This window comes from Motacilla alba, chromosome 15, assembly GCF_015832195.1.
Source record: "Motacilla alba alba isolate MOTALB_02 chromosome 15, Motacilla_alba_V1.0_pri, whole genome shotgun sequence".
Classification (NCBI taxonomy): domain Eukaryota; kingdom Metazoa; phylum Chordata; class Aves; order Passeriformes; family Motacillidae; genus Motacilla; species Motacilla alba.
The window spans coordinates 3,284,161-3,308,880 of record NC_052030.1 but is presented as its reverse complement, the minus strand read 5'-3'; the positions used below and the strand labels follow the sequence as shown (position 1 = coordinate 3,308,880).

General features: G+C 46.6%; 2 protein-coding genes across 6 annotated transcripts in view; one reads left to right on the top strand and one right to left on the bottom strand.

Moving 5' to 3' along the window:
• Positions 1-12: 12 nt before the first annotated feature.
• ACADS (acyl-CoA dehydrogenase short chain) lies at positions 13-7,420 on the top strand. Of its 3 annotated transcripts, none has more exons than XR_005258765.1 (11): positions 13-132; positions 431-591; positions 2,060-2,209; positions 2,376-2,487; positions 2,865-3,016; positions 3,291-3,461; positions 4,652-4,789; positions 5,044-5,139; positions 5,460-5,516; positions 6,086-6,419; positions 6,782-7,420. XR_005258765.1 is itself a non-coding variant. In XM_038152414.1 (10 exons), exons 1-10 carry the CDS (start codon positions 78-80, stop codon positions 6,236-6,238), a joined length of 1,245 nt encoding a protein of 414 aa, XP_038008342.1. In that variant the 5' UTR covers positions 13-77; the 3' UTR covers positions 6,239-7,420. The 3 variants fall into 3 exon arrangements, 1 of the variants encoding a protein (XP_038008342.1); XR_005258764.1 differs by having other exon boundaries at positions 6,086-6,423; XM_038152414.1 differs by having other exon boundaries at positions 6,086-7,420.
• A 3,758-nt stretch (positions 7,421-11,178) lies between these two features.
• Positions 11,179-24,720, bottom strand: part of SPPL3 (signal peptide peptidase like 3) — a 56,240-nt gene continuing 42,698 nt past the window's right edge. For all 3 annotated transcript variants that reach the window (XM_038152426.1, XM_038152424.1, XM_038152425.1), the window contains exons 5-11: positions 22,805-22,883; positions 21,974-22,086; positions 16,956-17,062; positions 15,842-16,005; positions 14,456-14,655; positions 13,293-13,402; positions 11,179-12,565 (exon numbers count right to left, since the gene is read on the bottom strand). In XM_038152426.1, the coding sequence (XP_038008354.1) occupies positions 12,494-12,565; positions 13,293-13,402; positions 14,456-14,655; positions 15,842-16,005; positions 16,956-17,062; positions 21,974-22,086; positions 22,805-22,883 (845 nt within the window). In that variant the 3' untranslated portion in view covers positions 11,179-12,493. The remainder of the gene's footprint in view (positions 12,566-13,292; positions 13,403-14,455; positions 14,656-15,841; positions 16,006-16,955; positions 17,063-21,973; positions 22,087-22,804; positions 22,884-24,720) is intronic.

The following is a 24,720-nucleotide window of genomic DNA, read 5'->3' as shown; positions in this document are numbered from 1 at the left end:
CGCGCGGCGCGCGGGGCGGGGCGGGGCCGCCGGGGGGCGGCGCGTGCGGCGCGGCCCCGCGCTCCCTCAGGCGCGCGATGGCGGCGGCGGCCATGGCGGCGGTCGCGTCCCTCTGCGGCGGAGCCCCCCGGGGTGAGGGCGACGGAGCGGCTTCCCTCTGCTGCGGCTGCTCGGGGGAGCCGCGGGGCACCGGGAGGGGTGGGAAGGGGCCGCGGCCTGCTCGGGAGGTGGCGTCCCGGTGCCCTTCAGGCCCTGCCTGAGGCGAGTCCCCTCGGGCGCGGGACCGGCGCCGCTCTTCCGCCGGGCCGCAGCTGGGGCCGCGGGGCCGCGGGAAGGTGTCCTGGGGTCGGGGGATCCTCACGGGCCGGCGCCCACCCCCTGGGCCGGTGTGAAAGGCAGCGGCGGCGCTGAGCCCCCTCCCCGCTTCCAGCGCTGGCCCTGCGGTGCCGCCGGCTGCACACCGTGTACCAGAGCGCCGAGCTGCCCGAGACGCACCAGATGCTGCGGCAGACGGTCCGGGACTTCGCAGAGAAGGAGCTGATGCCGCTTGCAGCGCAGCTGGATAGGGAGCACCGCTTCCCGGCCGAGCAGGTGGGTGCCAGCGTTGGAAAGGCACAGCCAGAGACCCCCTTCCTGGTGCCCTGGGGCAGGACCACTCAGGCTGAGGCAGAATGTACATCCAGCTCCGGGTTAGCAGAAAACTGAAGTTTAGACCAACTGGTTGCTCTGAATGTGGACGTTGTAATTCCCACAGGGCATTTTGAGCTCTTTACTTTTATTTGTGTTTCTCTTTATCTGACTTTAGTACCATTGAGTTTTCAGTTCTCTTACCAACTTATCTGTGGGCTGTAAGAAAAATTATAAAACTGATTTATAAAATTAATCAAATACTTTTGCAGACTGCACATAATGGTTTATGGTGAGGAATCATAGATCACATTGCATTTCAGATGGTGGAAAAAAGCGAGCAGGAGGTACATGTTGCTCATCCTCTGAGGCTGTGAATAAATCAAAATTGCAGGCAAACCAGTGATTTTTCATGTGGAAAGACACACCAGTGTGCATGTTAAGCAATGAAATACAAAGCTCCAGCAAAATAAATCCTGTTACATTAGCCAAGAGACTCCAGGGAAACCCTGTCCAAGGCATGAGAGTTTTGTCACATTCCTTTTTCTATTAAGGTATGAAGATGGTAGCCAGGAAAGTCACACTTACCCTAAGGAAGAAAATAACTTTGCTCCTTACTGCTCTCATCTGAGAATTTCACATTTGATTCTGAGTCCTTTAACTTGAATGTGTAGGAGAAAATTCAGGATGCAAACAAGTGTTTAATAAGATGAAGCAACACAGATAGAATCAGTGGCTGTCTTGTTCATCTTCTGTATTTAGTGTGGAGGATTGGTGTTTTGGGTGCCCTCACAGGAGGGAAATTAGGATGCTCCCTGGTTCCTCTAAAAGCAAGCAGAGGGTTATGGTTGCAAAGCAGGTGGTCTAGCTGGGGAACTTGGGCTGGATTGATTGCAATGTAACTAACAAAAAATTCTCTGGGAAACAAGATCTGGCTTTATTGGGAACGAAAAAAAATTACCTTGCACCACTGTTTTCTGCAGTCATTCATTCTGTAAAATTCTTCCTTTGTGCAGTCCTAGGCTGAAGCTCAGCAGACTCACAGGTAAAGTTCTGATGATTTTTATCAGCTAGATTTCCCATTTCTACTGACAGGAGACGTGCAAGGGTAGAGCTTTGGTGGGAGGCTGAGGAAATGCTGGTGGAGTTCTGTTTCTGAATTTCACCTTCAGAAGGCTCCCCTCTTCCCAGTACTGAAGAAAGCTCTTTAAACAAGCAAGAGCCTAAACAACAGTGACTGTGTGCAGCTCCTGCTGGAGTCACTGGGTTCTGGGGACGCTTACCAGTTAGTTCAGATTCCCATTTCACCAGCAGTTGTGTGCATCTTTTCCTCTGGGTACAGCCCTCTCATGGCATGTCTTGCTCCACGTGTCTGTCTTTGCTGGCACGCTGGTGCTACAGAGGATGGGACCTGTCCATTCCCCACGTGCAGGTGAAGAAGATGGGCGGCTTGGGGCTGCTGGCTATGGACGTGCCAGAGAAGTACAAAGGAGCAGGCCTCGACTACCTGGCCTATTCCATCGCTGTGGAGGAGATCAGCAGGGGCTGCGCGTCCACAGGCGTCATCGTCAGCGTCAATAACGTGAGTGCGAGGAGCCGGCGCAAAGGGAGGCTGGCATGGCACAGGGCTGTTTGGGAGAAGCAGATCTGTTCCTGTGCTGGGCTCTTTGGTGTGTTGGAGAGCACATTAGAGAGCTACTTGATTGGTTGTACCTTCAAGAGGCACTAACACCACTAAATTCTTAAAGTCCCTGTATTTAGGGCCAATACTCAAGTTTGGCTCTGAAGAGCAGAAGCACCAGTGGATTGCTCCCTTCACCAGTGGAGAGAAAATTGGATGTTTTGCCCTCAGTGAACCAGGTGATGTGACTGTTACCATTGCTGTTGCAAAGAACGTGGTGTAGCTTCTTTCCTTGGTCAGGTCTAGGATGGGCTTTAGGTCTTTGAAACTGGAACAGTTTGTAGAAGGATGTTTATAGCAGTTCTGTGTGAGTGGAGTGTCTACCCAAGGCATGAGCTGCCAGCCTATGGTCCCTGCTGAAAATACTCATTCCGCGTGGGCAGAGCTCTGGGACAGACTTTGCACACGTGGGCCTTTCCCTGTTCTCTGGGAGGGACAGTGGTGACACTGCCACAGTTCAAGAGGTGCCATCAGCTGATGAGATGCAGGTGGGGGGTGGTTTTCCCCCCAGTGTGTCACCAATCACCTGAGGTTGGTTTGCTGCTGCGTTGCTCAGGAAATGGCAGTGATGCGGGTGCAGCCTCCACCGTGGCGCGCCTGGATGGGGACGAGTGGGTTCTGAACGGTACCAAGGCCTGGATCACCAACGCCTGGGATGCCTCGGCCACCGTGGTGTTTGCCACTACAGATAAATCCCTGAAGCACAAGGTGAGATAGTTTGTATCAGTCTGGAAAAAGGGGTGGGAGTGAAGGAGTTGTGGAGAAGCACTTTGCCACAGCTGAGACTCTTGTTTGCAGAGCCATGCAGGCATTTACCAGAGGAGGGCCTGATGAGTGCTGCTTTTGTTCTGTCTCAGATCTCCTCTTCCTCCTCCTGGTTACCTGGACATGTAGTTTTATGTAAAATGGAGGGAGCCGTTGACAACCAAGGAAGTAGGAAGGTAAGAAGACACCATTGCAAAGAGTTTGGGTCTCGTTGCAGGGCATTAGTGCATTCCTGGTTCCCATGCCAACAGCTGGGCTGTCACTGGGGAAGAAAGAAGATAAACTGGGAATCCGAGCCTCCTCCACTGCTAACCTGATATTTGAGGACTGCCGGATCCCCAAGGCCAACCTCCTGGGACAGCCAGGAATGGGCTTCAAAATCGCCATGGTAAGAGAGGGATGGTGGGCAGCTGTGGGGGTGTACAGCCGTAGCTCCCAAGCTAACCATTTTGTAAACCATTTCCAGAGGCAGTCACTTCAGTGAGGACTGCTTGCATAAGCTGTTCTGTGTCATTAAGCTGTTGACCCTTCTTGCCAACATGGGAGGAACATTCCCAGTGCTTGATGAGTGTTTAATTTACACAGATCTTTGACAGTGCTTTCATTGTGGCAGTTCTCAGCTGGAGCAATGCTGATACCACTGAGGTGCTGTGTCAATAGGGGCAATATATTTTAATTTTTATTCTTTCCCAGTCCTCTGTTCCTCCAGTTGTACCCATAGATAAAGGGAAAACATGGTATTTCCCCATATGAGTACTGTGGCAGAGGAAAGTTGTCCTCGAGGCCCGTGACAACTACAGAGTGTCTAAAGATGAATGACAGCTGAGTTATGGTGTGCGTGTGACTTCTGAGGAGGAGCAAGGCAGCTGGGAACAGCTTTGTTTCCTGCAGTGAAGCACCATCCTTTGAGAGTGGTCATTGCTCTCTCTGGAGGGGCAAACACCCTTTGTTGCCCTGACATTTTGGGTCGAGCTCCCTGGAGCAGAGCCCATTCCATTATGTCCAAAACTAAAAGTGGTTGGTGAATGACAGGTTCTTTTAAAGACCTCCAGCCTGTTGAGAAGATAAAGCCTTTTCTCCCTGTGCTGCAATTTCTTCCTGTGCACAGCAGGACAGAGTAGGTATTTGAGCTAAATCAGGTAATTTACTGTGTTTATTAACAAGTTTGAAAAATTCTTTCCCATATGTGTCCAAACGATGAGGGTAAAAAAGGGAAACTGACCAGATTTCCAAAGTAAAATCAGGTGCAGTGCATGGGGTCTGCCTGAGGAGTTATTTCCAGCCCCTTCCAGAGCAGATCCTTGTTGTGCTGCTCCCCTTATGTTGCTCCCTGTGTTTTTCTCCCAGCTAATAAGCAATCCCTCTCCTTTCTCCGTTGCTGAACTCCTGCCTTCTCTCTGCAGTGGAAGTGCTTGTTACAGCTCTCTATTCCTGCATAACTGGGAACATTGTGTCTCAAGGAGGTCTCCAAGCAGAGGATTTTAAGGCTACAGCAGCTTTCCAGCAACATCAGAAATGTGCGTGTACTATTCTGGCTCAGGTGTGACTTGACGTACATGTATTTTGTGTCTTTCTCAGCAAACTCTGGATGGAGGAAGGATTGGTATTGCCTCACAGGCACTTGGAATAGCACAGGCAGCTCTGGACTGTGCTGTGGATTATGCTGAGAAGAGAATGGCCTTTGGGTCACCCATCACGAAGCTTCAGGCAGTGCAGGTACAAGCAGGGCACGTGGGGCAGTTCCACAGGCTGCTGGGGCTGGTGGAAAGTCTGTGTGGGTGTGGTATCAGGCACAGTGCACTTTGTACTATCTGGGATAAACAGGGTGATAATTCTGTTTTCAAATGCCATTAAAACTAATTTTTGGGACAGAGGCTCCTTTTCCTTAGATAGCCTCAAGGGTGGAAGAATTCAACTGTCCCCCTGTGCAGGCAGAGGCCCTGCACCAAAGGCACTGTTTCTTGTTGCAGTTTAAGCTGGCAGACATGGCTGTGGCCTTGGAGGGTGCGCGCCTGCTGACCTGGAGAGCTGCTATGCTGAAGGACAATGGAAAGCCCTTCACCAAGGTATTTCCAGCCCTGCTTTTGTCCAGCAGCCACAGCACAGGACACAAAGCCAGGGAACGCCACTCCACAGAGCATTGCTGTGCTCAGCGCCTGCCCAGGCAGCGCTCCTGGGGTGTAACGCCCAGCAGGTCCTGGGCCTGTGGGCAGCCCCCGAGTTCAGCACTGGTTGTAGCCAAGGGGAGGGTGGCTGCTCTCAGCTGGCACCATCATCAGGCCTGTGTCCCTGCACAGCTGCTCTGTGGGCGTTCAAGCTCCTTGTGCAGGTCAGGGGTTCCTTTTTGTGGCAGCTGCACTCTCAGTGATGTTTTCCTTCCCCAAAGGAAGCGGCAATGGCCAAACTGGCTGCGTCAGAAGCTGCAACGTCCATTGCTCATCAGGTAACTGTCAATTGACAATTCTGACATATGTCATATGGGAAGGGACTTTGGATGTCTCACAAGTGCTTTGGGAAGGTGGGATGGAATTTACTAATTTATACTTGAAACACACCAGCCAAAGCTGGTCTGTGCTTCAGACACAACTATGTCTGAAGCCATTTGACACAACCATCTTCACAGATTGTGGGGAAGTAGGAGGATGACAGGGATTTATACTGCCTGTGGCAGCTGTGTTATTAAAGTGGCCTGTGCCTGCTGCTGTCCAGGGCAGTGGCAGTTTCAAGAAGGAGCAGCAATGTGGGAGAGAGCACGGGCCCACTAGTCATCACCACTGCACCTGGGTGAGATCCTTTGTTCCTTGGTTTAGTGTCCCTGGTCTTTCATAAAAGCATCTTAGAATATGGATCACTAACAGACACCTCTGAAGCAATTAATTGCCCATCTGGATTATCCATGTCATTCTTACCCAGATCAATTCCTCTTAAAATGGCTGTCTGTGCACATGTGCCTTCTGTAGAAAACAGATTTCCTGACCCCACTTTCTTTCTGAGCTGCTGCCTTCGTTTCAGGCTATCCAGATCCTGGGTGGGATGGGCTATGTGACAGAGATGCCAGCGGAACGGCACTACCGCGACGCTCGGATCACTGAGATCTACGAGGGGACCAGTGAGATCCAGAGACTGGTGATTGCAGGCCAGCTGCTGAAGGCCTACCGAGGCTGAGGAAGCTGCCTGGAGCAGCACACTGCCTCAACTGCATTGTAATGGTGCACAGTGATGGAGTTTGACCCTCTTGTATGAGGCTAGTGCCGGAGGTTTTCCTCACCAATGAGTAACTGACCCTCTAGTTAAAATGTGCTGATTCTTCTTTGGACAAAGTATGGCGCACTGAGGCTGGACTGAGGTTTGTAAGTGATGGGAGTTGTGAGTACAGGAGGGAGGAGGGAACCAGTGCTCACAGGGCAGCCTGGGGCTTTTGCTGAACAGGACTGTTGGAATGGCTTGGTAGTGGCAAAATGACAGCACTTGCCAGCCCCTGCCTGTTTTGTTAAACTTGTCACTACATGGCACTGGCTAACCAGCGCTGCCAGAGTCAGAGATGCTGAGAGCTGTGACCCCTGGGCCCTGCTTCAGGCTGCTGGTCATGTGCCTCTGCATTCCAGCCTTCCATGGGGTTCAGGTGTGCGATGCTGCTGTGTGCGAGCTCCTCATGGGACAGCCTGGGCTGAGTAATCCCTGCAGCAGGGCCCTTCTCACTTCCAGCAGGAGAGGAGCCAGACAGGAGGATGTGCAGGGACAACCCACACACAGAGGAATCTGAGCAGAGACTGCAGTTGCTGTCTGCACAGATTTGAAAACACAATTCTCCGATCTGGGCCAGCAGGGCCCAGCACCTGCTCACTCAGCTGCTCTGGGATGTAGGGATAGAAGCAAAGGACAGCAAAGCAGCAAAGTGCCTAGGACTACTTTGTAAAAAAACCAAAACAAACAAAAAACCCCCTCTGCTCCCAAATCTGCTTCTGCAATATCAGCAGGAAAGGAAGTGCCTGATAGGGCAGTAACAGCTTTTAATCTTGATATGTTTTGGGCAACCAGGAAATGAAGAGATGGCATGCAAAGCTCACCAGGAAGCTTTAGCAGTAGTGCATTCTCAATCAGTGATCGCTGGTAAGACATTAACTTTGGGAGCATCAACAGTCAAAGGAAAAGCTCTAAACCAGGAGAAGAGGGGGTTAAGACTAGAGCCTGTATGGTCCGGTCCGCCTCCTTGTCCAAACAAGTACACTAGAGGGAATTGCTAATTTTCCTGTGGTGCCATTTATTTAGACATGTGTGCAGAGAAGAAGAACAGGGTTCTGTTACACAAGAGAGCAGAGAAGACAAATAAAACCTGATGTTAAAGGACCACTGCTCCCTCACCTTTTTTTTTTAAATGCACATGTGAATTAATTTAGAACAATTTCTTCCAGTCCCAAGAGGCAGGAGGAGAAACCAGTAGGGCCTGCATGCACCAGTGAGAGCAGTTCTCAGTGATGTCAGTCATCCCTGTGCAGGGCGCTGGAGGGCAACAGCGTGCTGGAGCAAGGGCCTCAAGTGCTCAGTTTCTCCTTGTTCTACTGTGCATAAGGACTGACAGAACTTGCCAGATAGTGCATTCAACAGGAGCATTCCTACTGGAAAATCATTTCAATGATCTTGGATGTGCTGTAAATAATGGAGGGCTTCTCTGGCTGAAGCTTGATTTCAGCCTGTATCACCTCTTTGATTGCTGCAGGCTCACTTCAGTGATGGTACCTGAAGATGTGGGATACTATTTTACATTAACTTCTCGCAGCCACGCAGGTAGACCAGGAGCTGCAGGGATGTGAGGACTTCAGCAATGCAGAGTTCCTGTTACGCTGTGCTCCCGCTGAATCCCCAGTCAGCCAGCACAGGCAGTCACATTTCTGCCAGCCCATTTCCCCTCTCATCCAGGTGATTCTCTTAGATCTGCTGTGCTGTCAGTGCTTGCTGGCTGCCCCTCTTCACCCTCAGCCTCCCTCATTACCAGCTCTAATTTGCTGCAGCTTCTCTCCGGAACAGAATGAAACCATCCCTGTTATCCACCCTGCTGGCAGTGACCCTCAGCTGACAGAGGGGAGAGAGAGCCTACAACCTTGAGGCAGCAAAACAAAGTGTGCAAAAGCTTTCAAACAAAAGCTTTCTCAAAGTTTTTCCCCGCTGCCACAGGTTCAGCAAGAGAACTCAGCACCCTGTGACCCTGTGCTGCTTTGGGGGTAAAACAGCATGGTTACACACAAAGGCCCAGAGCAAAGCAGTGGCTTTGCTCAGAGCAAGATCTTCAAGCTTACTCCTCGCTGCTGCTGGCTGAGAGAACTTTGTGTGATGAGTGTGTCTGCTCCTCAGGGCTGCTGCAAAGGAACTGCTGAAAGGGCAAAACACAAACGAGTTTGGCAGCATGAAATCAGCAGCTCTTAGCAAGCCACCGTCAGCCAGCACAAACCCAGGTGTGGGCAGGGCCAGGCTTTCCTTGGAGAAAAGGGTCTGTTCACAGGTGAAGCCACAACTGTCAATTGAAATGGACAAACTCAGCCAACACTGCAAAGCTGGGGCACAGAGATGGGAAAATCAGGCTATACCTAAATTAGAAACAAGTGGGGAAGGAGATAAATCAATTTCAAGAACAAAAGCTGCACCTCTGAAGGCTTTCTAGTTTAGCCCCACAATGGTCTAAGAGTACATGAAACTGGTTATGAGACATGAAGCAGGTGCAGCCTGAACTAGAATCCTTTCTTAGAAGGCAGAGTTACAGTAACTATGAGTTACTTCCTGCCGCACCCTAGACCTGATAGCTTTTATATCATGTAGCTCAGACTCTTCCTTGGGAGATGAGCTGTTCTGAAAAAAGGACAAATTTACTCTGATTTTAAATTAGATCTTTGTTTCACCTAAGTTGAGAGCCCTCACTATCAACACAGACCTGGCCACGGCCACACATTCAGGTTATGTTGGAATTTGGAAAAAGATGGAAAATAGTATATTTGTAACACATCCTGAAGTAAAAAAGCAAAGTGCCTGGAAGAATAATGGAATGAAGACATGGAATAGTGATAAGAAAATGTGACAGTGCTGAAACTTGAATGAAAAAACTAATTTCAAATTCAAATTTTGGAACTCATTATGTTTGCAAGGTAGAATCTGATCTTAGGGAAATACCAGCATACAAACAGTAGCATTTCTAAGCTGACTGTTCTCAAAAGATGCAGCAGAGAACCAGACCTGTCACCAGATTTGTACACCTCAGTTCTGGTCCATGTCCTGATGACTGTGCTGTAAGCATGCCCTGGTCTATCACTTTTTTTGCCAGCATTTTACCTCTTGCAAGAAGGTTTATATTAGTCAATTATTAAAATAGTTATTTTTGACAACTTTCCAGAAGGGGCAGGCAGTTGGCAATCTCACTGCAGGACTTTGTGCCTAGTTTATTAAGGAGTTCAACAAAGAAGGCATCAGCAACTGTACCAGATCCAAAGGGGACAGGAACCCAGGTGCAGTCTCCCAAAATCCAGAGGATCCAATGCACCCTGCACAGCCCGATCCTCAAGCAGAGGAGGCACACAGACTGGAAAGACAAGGACAAAGGTCCATCTGTGCAGAGAGGGCCCGCAGCTGAGCAGCCAGGTATGATCCATTTCTAATCCCCTGAATGGTTTGAGCAGGGAGAGCTATGGGACAAAGCTTAGCAGCTTTCACTTCAAGCTCTGGGAAAGCACTTTTTCTTACTACATTTAAACTTCAGTGAACCTCTGCCAAGTACCAAAATCCTTTTCCTGCAGTCTGAAGGGGCAGCAAACCCCTTCCAGTGCAGTGGGTGCTCACCTGGGCAGGCCCCAGCACATGAGGGCAGAGACAGAGGCCTCACTAATGGCTCACTCGGGTCTCCTGGTGCAGGAGAAGGGCACAGAGTGCAGGGAGGCAAGACAGCTTAACGAGGAAGACCAGGCTTCTTTGGGAAAGCTAAATTAATTCTCATTAAGTATTTATCAATTAGCACTTCTAGAACTTTCTCAGAATGCTTAAGTGTAGAAATTGTTCATAAAGACGCTTAGCAGGCATGGCCTGAAAATGCTGCTGCATAACAGAGAAAGACCTTGTATGTTAATTCCAGAGGAATTCCAAAGAAATAATTCCAAAGGAGACAACTGCTGTGAAGCTGATGGTGCCTGAGCTGTGCACAACTGTCAGGTAGGAGCAAAGGCTGGGCAGGTAAAGCTGGAGTGAAGTGGATCTGAATGTGTTATTCCACTGCTTGGAACCTCTCAGCAAAACAAAAGCCACCAAAAAAGCCTTTTCTATTTGACTATCCACCTCAATATTTTATACACCTCATGTTTGAAGTACAGCTCAAAACTGATACCTTTCTACTGTCCCAAGCCATTCTGGGACCTGACACCTGGCATGAACACAAAAAGCAGATTCTCAATGAAGAATTTTAATTTCATTAAAAAGTGACAGTTACCTGAGGATGAGCACTGCAGGCACGTGTTAGAGGGAATGCTTTAGCTAAGGGAAAGATAAGAACTCGGGGGGGAGTGTGTGTGTGTGGAAGAGAGAAAGTCCCAACGTCCCCCCTGCCACAGCCCCCCACACTTGCTGAATCTCAGCAGCCCCGCTCCCCCAGCAAAGGCTGAGCTGTCTCTTACTGTTTATCCTGGGACATTCCAGCTGTCTTGGAGGTGCATCCCAGCCAGCTCAGAGGCATCAGGCCCTCTGCCACCCACGCCAGACCTGCCTGAGAACAGAGGAAGGGGCTCATTAATGACATTAATGACACAGCACACATGTGGCTGGACAGAATTTCCTGCCATGTCCAATATGCTCTCCTTGTAGCACCCGGCAGCGCTGAGAGCTTCGGGTGTTTGACCAACCCCTCCCTTACCTGGAACGACACCGGTCCCAAAGTCACCTCCGTGCTCATCAGTGCCAGTCTCCAGCATTCCTGCTCCTCCCATGCCACCAGCACTTCCCAGATCTGTCACCTAACAAGAGCTGTGAGCTCTCAGGAGAGCTCCCCAAACCCCCCCTGGCACGGTACTTGAAAAGAAAAAAGTTTAGTTACCTCAGGGAAACCTTTCAGTCAATAAAATAACTGGAACTGCTGGTTTTAAAAAAGAATAAAATCCACATTTTAACAGGCTACAGGTAGAAAGCAGTCAACACACAAATTCCAACCAGTCACAACAGTAAAGGACAGTTTTTCTTTTTTCTTTTTTTTTTTCTTTGAGGGGCAGGGGCATGGAAAAATACAGCACACTAATGAAACAAAATGCAAAAAATACAAAAAAATAGAAAATAGAAAAAATGTATTTACAAGTGATACATTACTATGATCAGAAAGCACAAAGACAATTGTTGCTATAATACATGCACTGGTCAAGAAGGAACTACTAAAAACCTGCAAGGGAGCTGTTCATAAAAAAAAATCAAAAAAAGGAGGAAAAAAAAAGAAAAAAGACACCCCCACCTCCTCCCCCCTCAGACACACAGGGCTGGGTTTGAACTTTTTTCTTCCCTAGTTTGCTACATTGATCAAATCAAATATCCCCTAAAGTCCGTGGTACAACCAGTACAAATACTACACTTGGTTTTAAACTGCAGGTTCAGTTGTAGGAGGGGGGAAACAGCAGCTCATTGTAGATCCATATACATAAAGCCAGAGTAACTGCGCTACATGCTAAAAATTACAGCAAGCCCCTGTCTGCTACACAGCATGATCTTAGCAGGTTTTCCTTTTTATTTATTCATATATATATCTATATGTGTGTATATATATATGTATAAAAATCGTGCCCTTTTTCACTGCAATATGACATCTGGGTGGAAATGTAACTTGTTACAACAAATTTTATATGTATACTGCAAGAAGTCACTCAATGTCTGTGGATTTAATAAGTAACCTCACACCACAGGAAATATTTAATAAATCAAAAAAAACCCAATATTGTGACAGAAGACCTTCTGTCTCAGTTCTTTTCAAAACTGAAGTCCCGCAGGAAACTGGTCCCAATGTCCAAGAGGGGTTCTCTGAAGAAGCCTCAGTTTGCTTAACGGTTTTTGAGTTTAGTGTTCACAAGTTTTTGAACGACTTTAAGCCGTTTTTAGTTTCAAGTCTGTCTCTTCCTCTCTCACAAAGGTAATAGTCTGGTACTAATCCATCCGAGCGAGGAAAAGAGGAAAGTGGCTGCAGTTGCACAAAGGGTCCCCACTTCCACATCTGCAGGGAGATACGGAGTCACACGGAGCTCTGGGATTTTAGCTTTTGTTTCTTTCCCTCCTTTAATACAAAGTCCTTTCGTACGTGTCCCATCGCTGGTACCTTCCCAAGTACCAGCCAGTCCAGCTTCAGGAAACAACAGAGCCACAAGTTAAAGTGAAAAGGACCAAGGCAGAAGTTCAGGTCACTTCCTGTCCGTTCCATCATACTTCCAGGAAACGAGAGCTGCTGGACTTGGAGTGGAAAGGCTCAGACCACATGCGACGGAGATCGCCCTAGGCAGGGAAACAGCACAAGGACCGTGCCCTCAGAAATGCTCAACTCTGCTTGGAATTCACTTTTTAAAATGCACACAGCATTGCAAACACATCTTAGAGCAAATCTATTCTTCGCCTGTTTTACAAATTACAATAAGGACAGTAAAAATAAATCCTTTCTCTGTCAGGCCAAAATGTCTTACTTTAGAGCAGATATACCCCAGATAGGTTTCTGATGGGAGGGAAATAATTACTTAGGTAGAAAATCCTGCCCTCTCTTACGTTCTGCTCTGCAGAGTGCTAGATGTGTGCTTCAACAACAGCCCTGGAACAGGAAAGGTAAATTTTACCATTTCTGTTCAGAACAGGTGACTGGGAAGAGGCAAGCAAGGTTCTGCCTCTCCAATCACTGTTCAGACTTTGTGCATGTGGTATTTCATGACCAACAGGACAAGGACAAATCCACATATTCAATTAAAAGAGAATTTAATATTTCAGAATTTATTTAGATTGGAACTCCTGGTACTTTATGTGCGTTAATGATCTTCTATTTCAGGAACTCATCTCTCAGTTGCTCAGTCCTCTGAAATGAAGAGTGACCCGACAGCAGTGGCTACTCTGAGCTGGGCCAGGACTGCCAGGGACACACATCATCCCCCTGAGAGCTGCTGCCCAGGGCAAGGACACTGACCCTGCTGCCAGCTGGCCCAGAGGTCCCTGCTGCCCACGTGGCCTCCCCGCTTACCTTTAAATAGGCCATGGTGAGGAGTGGCAATAAAGTGAACGGTACCAAATAGAGCAAGGCAGGCTGGGCTGCCCGGTGAATACGAGAAGCTACTGTTGCAGTTAGTAAACCTGTAAGAGAAAAAAGTCACTCTAAATATCTCCAGGCTGCAGGTGGATGTTCTCAGCATTTCATCCACTGAGGCTTCCTTCACCCGCATTCTGAGAGACCGGTGAGGAAAAGCTGCTTCTCTGTGCTTTGCTTTCCCTGAGTGCAGCTGAACAAACTAAACAGTGAAAAATTATTCTATTTTAGTATTAGGCTGTGCCAAGCCACTTGGTCCAGTTTTGAGTCTCAGACCAAGCCCAGAATAATTCAGACAAAATACAACAAAAGGTGAAGGGGGAAGCTGATTGTATTGCACTGAAATGCTGCTCTAGAGACTGCTGGTCTGTGGCCCCTGGCCTGAGCAGCAGGGGCTCAGAGGAAGGGCTGTACACACCAGGAATGACTTTCCTGGACACTTGCCAGAAGGGAATATAGGGGGAAAATCGAGGTGTGGGGCAAGGAAGGCTATTGGTAGGAAATTATCTTTCCTTTTCAGCCTCAGAAGGGCCATGAGAGGTCAGGATATGCACATTAATGCCCTGACTGGAGGGAAAAGCCTATTTTATATTAGACAGGAAAGGACTGGCTATAGCAAATTACAAACAGCATTCCAGTTGTACCTATTGATGATTTTCTCTATGTACTACTATGTCAGGATCAGAATACAAAAATACAGGAATTGCCTAGGTGAACTGCTTATATTTGCTAGGTACTATGCACAGCATAATTCATCTGGAAACTTCCATATTTTTCCCATCACTCGGGTATTAGCTACGACACTTTTTATGCCAGTGAAGCTAAGTGCAAGTGCTAACAAAAGCACACTGATATTCTCTTTCATCCTCTAAATAAAATACAACAACTACAAAAAAAAAATCTTGAAGACTATAGAAGGGCTTTTCTCCCTAGACCATGCCAATAAATGCAAAGAAAGGAGGATTAAAAAGAACATAACCAAGCATCCTCTCAAAGCCTCTTTACACTTGCTTTCATCATCTTTTAAACCTACTACAATAATCCCACATCTGCTCACTTAGGCAGCTCTTAATATTACTCACTAATTACTAATTACTCACCTACAAAATAGCCAATAAGTGTGCAGTGAAAGTAAGAGACCTTCTGCATACGCCCAGAGATGTTCCCTGGTCCCGGGCCACCGCAGGAATCACTGTTGGCTTGTTTTTTGTAGTTATCGTAACGCAGGACGAAGCAGAGCAGGAGCCCTGGCATCACAATATCTCCAATCCCCAGCATGGAGAAGTGGCTGCCTGTGGAACTAAAGAGGAACTGGAATTGGGTTCATGGCCAAAACAAAAGGTGACAAGCTCTAGACTCCTCCACTGTGGTTTCGAGCTTCATTTGGCACAGCCCCTCTTTCTACCGGCAAACTTGCACATGAATCCGGTGCTGGCTAGTGAGGTTTTCCTCGGTGATTTCTTCACCACCTCAGCTTTACACAAACCCATTTGGGCAGAGATGACACTGCTCCAAACCAGCTTCCTTCTCCCAGCAGTGTTTAAGCTGCCTTTGCCCTTAAATCCCTCAATGAAACAGATCCATTGACCCAGTATTTCCGTGCTGTCCCTCCTCAGCGCTGATGGGAGGGAGCAGCTGGCCCTTTGATCACCACTGAAGTGCATCTTCATCCCCGTGCATGATCTAAAACAAGGAAGTACACCCAGTTTGGACATTCAGACTAAACACAAAACTAGTCTTGCCAGATTCCCAGAAAAGAGCCAATTGTGAAAAAGATTAAGAACTAAAATAATCCATTATCTTAAATTCCAGATATTTTTCATGAAGAATTGTTCAGCTTTGTCAACTTTGTGATTTCATATCACAAAGGTGACAAAGTGATCAATTTTGGTTTTATCGCTGCAGACAATCAACTTCTAATCTCTGTAATTTCACCATCCCAACATCCAAAGAAACAAGAAGAGAGTACTACCCCAACAAAACTTACTGCCTGCTGCGGCTGCACTGAGGTTACTGCCCCCCCAGGCCCTGGGCGTGCCTGCTTACAGATGTGAGCCACCAGGGAACTCCTGGAGCAGGGACATGTGGAATAATCTCCCTTCAGGACTGTGCTTGCGTGGTAAGCCACCCTCGCTTAGATCAGTTTCCAACCCCTTCCCAATCATCTGCAATTGCAGTAATTCAGACTGCTCTGATGTTATAATAAACCTCATATCTTTGGCTTTTAAGTGTGAGGTCACACCAGCAATCATCAGGCTGCAGAACTCTCACAAACATTGAGAAGTGCATCCTGCTCTGAACAGGGCACCTTTTATCCCAGTCAGGGTCCCTTGTGAATCAGCAAAGTGTCCAGTCCTCACTGCTCATCAGATTCCTCTTTAGCATGAAGAGGGAATGACTAAACAGGGATTTTCCAACAGATTTAGTACTACTAAGTATAAGGAGGGAAAACATTTCTCATGTACTACAGTAAAAGAAGCTTTTACCTTGGGAATACAAGTTTGCCAGGCAGGGACAGACGGGGAACATCTCTGCCCACATTTGGTCCCAGGTGAAGTTTCCGGGATAACACATCCAGGGGGTTATCAGCTGGTTGTGTGGCTACTTTCACCATAACATTGCTGTTAAAGATGTAGGCAGAAAAAAAGACCTACAGAGCGAGGTAATCAGACGTTACAAACTGCAATTACACAGCAACTCAAGCTGAATTATTTTTGCTTTGCTACTTGAGAAAAGGCTATTTTCCTTATGATGATAAAAGGCAAAATGTATTTCAAAAATTCAGATAGAGCTTTTTACACTATTAATCCTCAAGAACAACTGGAATATACTTTTTGATATCAAGATATTGATTAATGTCTTGAGATCGTTTGGCAAAGAATCTGGACAACAAGCAGATAGTGGGATGACAAATGCAGATAACAGCACCGTGAAAACGGAAGGAATCCGCAGAACAGAGAAGAGGTGAGCATGATGCTCACTCACAAATGGAATGAGGCAGCCCTTCTCTCCAACAGGCTTTTATGCTACAGCCCATCCCACTGCAATTTCTGGCTGCCAGAGCAGTCAGTGGGTGCTGCCCTGGGTCAGTGCTTGGTGTTATGCAAAGGTAAACAAACCCCTCTTGCTATTACAGAACACACTCTGTCAGGTTTCTTGTAGAAGGGCACTAAGATTTTATGCCAACCTGTCTGGCTGTAAGTCCATTCGCATGCCTGTTCTGCAGATTTCATGCTAATCACAAATCAGCACGCGTGCCCTGTGCCAGTGTGGACACAGCTCTGTGTGTGGGAAGTGCTTGTTCTCATCTTCAGCCAGCTTTCAAAATCTGAGCTCCAAAATTCTGGGATTTTTTTACGAATATGCAGAAGTCAAAATATTCTAATCTTATTTATGCTTTATTTTAAATAATTAGCAAGGAAATAATTCTGTATCTTATTGTAGAATTCAGCATCTCAGAATGGAGTGGTGGAGCCAGTCTTCTGGCTTTGCCAAACTTCTTCAACGTCATACCAGCAGAATTCAAGTAAAACGGGCCCAAGGCCAATTACAAATCCAGAGCATAAAAACAGTTTTAGCAAAACCAAACCAAACACTTACCCAAAAGACATCATAAATTAATAACCCAGAGAGCAGCAAGCAGGAAACCTTCAGGCTCGGCAGCCGGACAAAGGCTATCATTGCAACACACAGGCCCATAGCCAGAGCTACAAAATGCAAGACATCATTAGTTCATTAAAAATAGCAGAACAAACAGAAAAACACCAGTCCCAGGGCTGTATCTCTCCTCCAGGATCCCAAAGAAGCCTCTATTTGCACCTGTGCAGCTCTGCATGCACTGGATGACTGCCTACCATTTCCAGACAGTGACATTCTTCTTACCAGGGTTAAGCAAAGTCAAAATACATTCAGCAGCCAACTGCAAACACGTCCCCTTGGAAGCAGAGATCCCTCCGCAGGCACAACCACCTGTTCCACTCAACTTCCAGCACCCACCACAAAGAAATGTTTCCGTGTCCTCTGTCCTAGAGACTCCATCTCCCCTGTACAACCCTGGCTACCCACTTTAAAACAGAGGTAACAAAACAACTTTGAATTCTCCGTGCCCCAAACACAAGCCTCTACTTTTCCTCTATTGTTTTTTTAAAAAAATGCATAAAATAAATAAGATCCTTGATTCTTAAGTCAGAAAGGTTACATGACTTGTTAGAACTTGGTCTGACAAAAACCCACTCAAACCAAACTTCTGCACGGGCAAGACTGTGCAAGACTGCCTGAATACTATGAAATGTCATCATTTAGATATCCGGGATTTCCCAAGAACCAAAATGCGTGTGAAAGCTTAGAGGAAAAAAATATGGGTAAGTTTTTTTCCTAATCCCTCCTAAGGGTGAGTTTTCAGCCAGATCAATGAGCTAAACAACAAGACACAGCTCAGATTTTTACTCTGTACCAAGGGAAATATTGTCAGGGTAGGAAGGTAAGATTTTAAACAAAAACCCAGTTTTCACATTTGTGTCATTGCCTGCTTCTTTGAGCCCAGCCTCATCTACCACGGATACTCAACGGACAACTGAATGTATTTCTACTGGTTACAAGTAAATCCCCAAAGAAATACTTACAATAAACCAAAAAATCTTAAAAAACAAATCAGCTTTCATCTATGATATCAGTCTATTTGTGAGGAATAATGGAGCCCTGCTGCGATCAGATTACAGTCAATCATATTTGTCAACAAAATGTCTTTGTCTAACATGACACAGAATTTTTAAGAAGTTACAATCCCATTTTTGCCAACTGGAACTGCAGGGGAAGCCAATTCATTATGCTCGTGCCCACCAATGTGACAGCTGGACTCAGCCAAAATGGACAATTTAACCTCTGGATTCTCAGGCTGTAATTATGGGGCTGTGAAGCCACCTCCCACTTGTGTTTCACCTGAAAGCTGGGGAGATCTTCCACCCACCCAATACCCAAACCCATCCATTCAAGGGATACATTCGAGGGATAAACATGCCCTGGGCCTCCTGCCAGCGTGGCTGCCCGCAGTGCCAGGGGCTGCATCCCAGCAATTCTGCCAAGCCCACCTGATCTCCTGAGAACTGGCAACCTTAGCACAGCCCCAACGTCACAGCAGCGAGTTTTGACAAAGCAGTGGGGTCACTGACATACACACAGAATATACTCTGAGTCACGCTGCACAACTGTAACTAGCTACAAAATGTGAGCAAATTATTGAGGTGTAAAGAATTTGACACAGGAAGGAAGCAGCAGAAAAAAGAACTGCATTTAGTAATTCAGTATAGCCCTGAGTTACAGACTTCCTCAGCAGAAGAGCAAATACAAGAGATCAGACTGTTTTAAATCAAAGAGGTTTCTCTAAAGCCAGTGTTAATAATAGCTCAAGCAAGCCTATATTTAGGAGAGGATTTCCAGGTTATAATTAATGAGAAATGGAAATACTGTAACCAGTATGAGTTTTATCTGTTGTTCACACACTGCATTTCTCTCTCACTGAAATGAACACAGCCACATGCACAAGGCATCAAACTAAGCAAATACTGGGTAGAAAAGAAGATGGAAAAAATCCTTCAGCTGACAGTGAAACACACACGCTAATAATTACACAGTTTCGCAAATGCTTTAAGAAACACTGGTAAATTTAAAAAACAAAGCAAGAATGCCCGAGAGCAAGTACAAGTAATATGGGCCAAAGTGCAGTCAATGGACTCCTCTAAATGGAAGCCAGCTTCCCTATCCAAGCTCATGCATAGTGTTGACAAACTATATAAGGCAGATCTTCACTGCAATATACTGCAAATCATTAAAAAATAGCCAAAGATGAGAGAAAGACAGAAAAAGAGGTAGAGCACACAACCAGCAGCTCTGGTTTGGAAATGCTGGGCAATGGGTTAACAAGGCTGAATAAGAAAGCACTGGAGGAGTTAACTATCAATTAACAGAACAAATTAACTCCAGAGTCCCTGCAAACACACTCCTTATGGAACAGGGATATTCTGAAGATTAAGAATATTCTTGCATATGTGATCAGACTCTCTGGCAGCTTTCTAGCTCTCCTGCATCCAGAGCAGGTGAAAGCTCCAAGATGCTGCTGGTGCTGAGTGTGGTTTACAAAGCACTGTGTAAGTGAGGGAGGCTTTACCTTCCCCCACAGGCTGCCAGGCGAAGCTCTGATCTGATGGAAGTGTATTTTAAAAGAAGGGAGTAAGGGCCAATTGCTGCAGCAGCTCCCAGGGTATCTGTGACCATGCCATTCACTCTGTAGCTACAGATATTCCACACATCTGTAGCATTTTCCTGTTGTACATCTCCAGCTCTGCCCACTATTTAGGAAAGTTTTTATTTTAACCAGGCTTTACCAGGGAACAGTGACCATCCTTGGTGATTCTGTCATCCAACATACTGCTCTGAGAAATAAGCATTTCAACACCTATAAAGGTGCATCATGACATGCCAGAACAACCCCCCAGAGCCAGGACAGGCTCACTCTGCCCTGTAACACGTCCCTGCCTTTAGAACCACTTCAACCAAGGGCTGTGCAGGCAGGGACAGGGTGGGATTTGTGCACCGAAGGCTGCTCCAGCAAGATTCGCCACACCTCGATTTTGTAAGGACTGGCAATTACCAAGAAGTATTTCCCGTGCTCTCCTCAGCTCTCGAGCTGCAAAGCTCTTTCACACTGACAGAATCAACGGCACAGCCCGACCGAACAGCCAGGGCTCTCCAGGAGCTGCTGCTCAGAAGGAACACCCGCCCCGCTCCTCCAGCTCCTCCTCCAGCCCCGCCCGGGCCATGAGCAGCCCGTCCACAACACCCGCTTCATCTTCTGCCCCAACAGGGCATCGTCCCGGCCGGGCACAGCCAGCAGCTGCCCGCGCTGCCCTCCGGACAGGAGTCCCCGGCGTCTCCAAGACTGAGTCACAGAGAAGGCAGAGATGATGGGATCCCACATGCAGCAGCACAGGATGAGGTCTAAAGCTCCAGTCTGTTTCCTTGACAAAGGCCAACAAAAGCTATTCCCTGTTTAGTGTCACTGGCAAACGCTGATTTAATTGGATTTGAACAAATGACAGGAGGATCACCTATACAGTAGCTCAAGTTCCCTTAATAAACTACATAAAATAATTCAAAGCAAGACAGCAGCAACACAATTCAGTAAATCATAAAAAGTCTCCAAGAGAAATAGAAGCCAGACACGACTCTGCACCAGCAGCTCAGAGTTCTGTAGATTAATTACTGCAAAGTCCACCACGTCAGACTGAAGCACTCACAAAAACCACTGTTTTTAGCTAAATGCTTCTGTTGATACCTCGGCGTAGGCAACTCTTCAGATTCTGCCAAAATCCACACTTGACATTCCTTTTAGCTTTGCAGCTCCTGCAGATCAAGTGTCACCCGTGATTTCATGGCAGGCTACTCTGCTTATCACAAAACAGGCTTTGTCTGCATTTTTTCATTTACCATCTGGTATTTTAAAAGGTATTTCCCTTTCATACAACAGGTGAGACTTTTAAAGCAGTTCAAACCATGAATGAAGCATAGTGCCCACGTATAAAAGAAAGAATGATGGTGCCATGAGAGGTTTCAGTGCTAAGGATGTGCTGCTGCTACCTCATTTAGGAGGAGCTGGAAGCTGATGGGATGAATGCTTTCTATCGTAACAAACAATTTCAAGGGCAGGTAATGTTGTAGTAGCAATTTTTCCTCAAGCAAGCACGTCCTCAGTATGCCATTACACCATGTCCTAAGCCAATTTAGCTGCCTGACACTGCTGAGAAGCAGAGGTCCTGCTCCTGGCTACTCCTTCATGCCTTTGCTATTCTATCCACTCCATCCCCTCAGATCCCATCATGCCGCCGTTTACCTTCTGCCCAATTTAGCACATACCTGACTACACAATAATCCAATTCATCTCACTGCAGCAGCAGAAAAATAGGCTGGTAAAACCCAAGTATGCTGCCATTCTAGTGAGCTGGATCAGTTTACCATGTGATTAACTAAGAGCCAGAGCTAGCATAAGAGATCTGGAAGGCGGGAGGGAAGGACGAAGGCTCCTTTTTGGAATGGTAAGCTGTGAATTCAGGTCAACCACCATGAAAGAAACCCAATAAATCACACCCTCAAGCCAGCTGGCTGCCTGCCAGCTTTGCCCATCTCACCACACAAGGCAAGCATTGCAGAGATCAAAGCCAACCAGCTACTGGGAGCTGCCTCACAACAAATTATTTCAGCATTGGAACCGGTAAACAAGACGCACACCAAAAATTAACCAGATTTTCAGAATCAAGCTATGACTCGTAAACAACCACTGTCTCCACACATCTTTAACTCAATGTGGCCATTCACCCTACACCACACAGGTGCGGAATATCTTTCATGAGTGTTCTGGCACTTCCCTGGAAGCTTTTACAAACCAGAAAAACAGGTCTTCCAAGCACTCCCCTGGCATGTTCCTGGCAGTGGCTCTTCAGGGAGTCTGTCACACAGCTCAGCAGCCAAGCCATTAATATTAGCAAATTTCACCCATCAACACCAGGCAAATGATGTGTCAGAAGACACACAGACCAGCAGTAAAACCCCTTAATTCACATACTCACCATCCATTAAGAGCCAGTGGCCAGTTAGGACCCAGATAAGGACAAGCATCACAGACAGAGAAAACGAGAGCAACTCAGCAGCAGTGAAACGCCCACAGCAGCCAAAGGAAATCCTAGAACAACACACAAACATCAGCTGGAAGACTTTATGTTTCCATTTATAGAACAGAAAATGGACACTGTTGGAACATGGCTCAACTGCTGATGAAAGATGCCAAGAACAACTGAAGGGAAGTTCCTTTGCCACAAATAGGTACCTAAACAACAACAAAATAAAAGCTTCCATGACATTCAAATACTATGTGTAAAGCATGAACTGCAGAGATGGAAAAAAAATCCTGTAAATCTTGGCACCTCTCTTGAAATCGCCAACATTCCTAGCACCACCTAAGATAGTACTTTTAGCAACATGAACTCGAATCACAAGGTTAAAAAATAAAATTAGTTTCAAAACATGACATTAACAACTGAAATTTCCATTGGTTTAACTACAGTCTCCAAAAGAGCATTAAAATCCAGAGTCCAATGTTAGCAAACATTAAAATCCAACGCCAAATCCCAAACTCTAAAATCTCAGCCAAAAGAAGCCAAACTTATTAAAAACCACTGTTGGGAAATCTAGTCCCCTGTAATGGTATTGCATTTCCCAGGCTGGCAAGTGTGAGTGACTTGCAGAAATTGTGCTTCCTACTTTCACAGTGGAAACATGATGTTGGCACAAAAAATATGCACAAACATCAGCCCTGAGGTTAATGCTTATTAAAGAATTCTTATTAAAAGAAAAAAATACAAGACACAAGAAGAGGAGCAAAGGATTGCTCAAGTCCTTACTTGTTTTGAGGTGAGCAAGGCCGTGTTAAGTACTGGCACATCGGGAGCAGAAGGAAAGCAAAAGCTATTGTTGCAAGGACTATGAAAAGAAGAAAAGGTAATATTAGGACATTCAGACCTAATTTCTACAGTACACAAACATGCTTCTCCAATTTGAAAAAGCTCTTGCAACAATGTCCTATTATCATATGCTCAGTATTATTCCAGCATGAGCAGCTCAAAGCTCTGAGGTTTTCTGCACAACAGTGAGCCTTCAGACTGAAATAAAACAAAAGCTCTCAAAGGAATGCAATGCCCCATCCCCAAACCCCCAAAAAAAGTCTTAAATTTATTCATGATCATGTCAGCAAGAAAAACAGTTTTCACATATTCTGAGTAAAAAAAAAATCTACTACAAACTGGTTCTGAGATTTTCTTACAATTTTTCAACATATGACACAGACTAACTCAGCATAACAGAGGGGTTTTTTTCCACTTTTTAACTCTGATAGTAATTTTTCCCCTATCTCACTCAAAACTCTTTATTCATCACTAAAACACAGTACAACTTCAAATAACTTAGAGCCAGTAGCTGGCAACTTCACTTTTTTTAAATATAAAGTGCTTTAGGTTTTCGAAACAGAATGATAAAAATACATAAATATCTGAACAGACTATTTCCATAAACATTTTCCTTTTTCAAGCAGCATACTTATCCCACCCACATATTTGTAAAAACATTTAGTAACTGCTGGTATTTATAATCATTTTTTCCTTCCAGTTTTTTTAAAGGACTGTTTAAAAGGATGGAGCATGAGGGCGTGGAGACACAGACATGTCAGCAGCACACATCCAAAACTGTGCAGCAAGAACAGACTGCCATGAAAATCAAAGTCTTGGAACTTTTTGCATGCTGCAATTCAGATCTTTGTGCTGTCCTCTACTTATTCCTTTAAAAATTTTTGTTGCTGGTTTTTAAAAGGGATTTTTGTTCTCTTCTCAAATGAAGATGATGGGAAAGAATCAAACACTGTCTTACAGTTTAAGCCATTCTCTACACAGTTTAAGCCAACCGGAGAAAAATTTGTTCGGTCAAATCACATTTTTCCCTTCTGGGGGGAGGAAGATTTGAAACAAAAAAAAAAGGAGAACTCGAATAATCTAAAAAGAGAATTTCAAAATTGTCTGCATACAAACAGCACCATGAAAACTCACAGTTCTACCAGTATTTCAGAGAGGGGAAGAAAACCAGTAAGCGGTAGGGAAACAACAAACAGCATGGCACCTCTGCACAAACTCAACTAAGAATCTTTTTGGAGGTGCCTGGCAAAAAAACACTGCCCAGGAACCCTGCGCCCTGCTGACCCGAGTCCTGCCTGCCCTCCCTGCTCCCTACGCTGCCTCCCCCAGCACAGGCTCAACCCTCTCTGCCCTTGGGATCCCTCCTCCCCTTTCCTCTCCCCCAGCTCTGCCCAGCGGGGAACCCTGCACCTCCTGCCCCGGAGTGTCCCCACGCTGGGCCCGTTCAGAGCGGGAGCTAAACCGCAGCGAGGAGCCGCTCCCAGAGGAGCCTCTCTCCCGACTGTTCAGGCTTCCAGCCCCGAGGCTCCCGCCCCCTCCAGCTTCAGTCGGGAGTCCCTTGGCTTAACTCCTGTCTGCAGGCAATGCCAGCTCTGGGGCTCTGCCCTCCGCCGAGCACTGGGTCCTGGCCTTGGCTGTTGCTGCACCTACGCCTGCTCCTGACTGCTCCCTGAAAGGCAAATCTCTGTGAGAGGAAGATGTGAGAGGGGTTTAAGAAACCAGACATCAGCTGTAATTTAGCAGTTCCCCACATCAGCCCCCACTAGCTACAGAGGATGTAAAATAGCATGACCTGAACTTGGTTTGTCCCTCTCAAGGGACAGAGGGACCAAGTTCCACAGCCCCAGGTTCACAAC

Excerpts from the sequence above, each read along its gene's own strand:
- ACADS (XM_038152414.1), top strand. The coding sequence starts at position 78 with ATGGCGGCGGCGGCCATGGCGGCGGTCGCGTCCCTCTGCGGCGGAGCC. Across the intron at positions 2,488-2,864 it reads TTTTGCCCTCAGTGAACCAG|GAAATGGCAGTGATGCGGGT; the intron begins GTGATGTGACTG and ends TGCGTTGCTCAG. Across the intron at positions 5,140-5,459 it reads ATGGAAAGCCCTTCACCAAG|GAAGCGGCAATGGCCAAACT; the intron begins GTATTTCCAGCC and ends CCTTCCCCAAAG.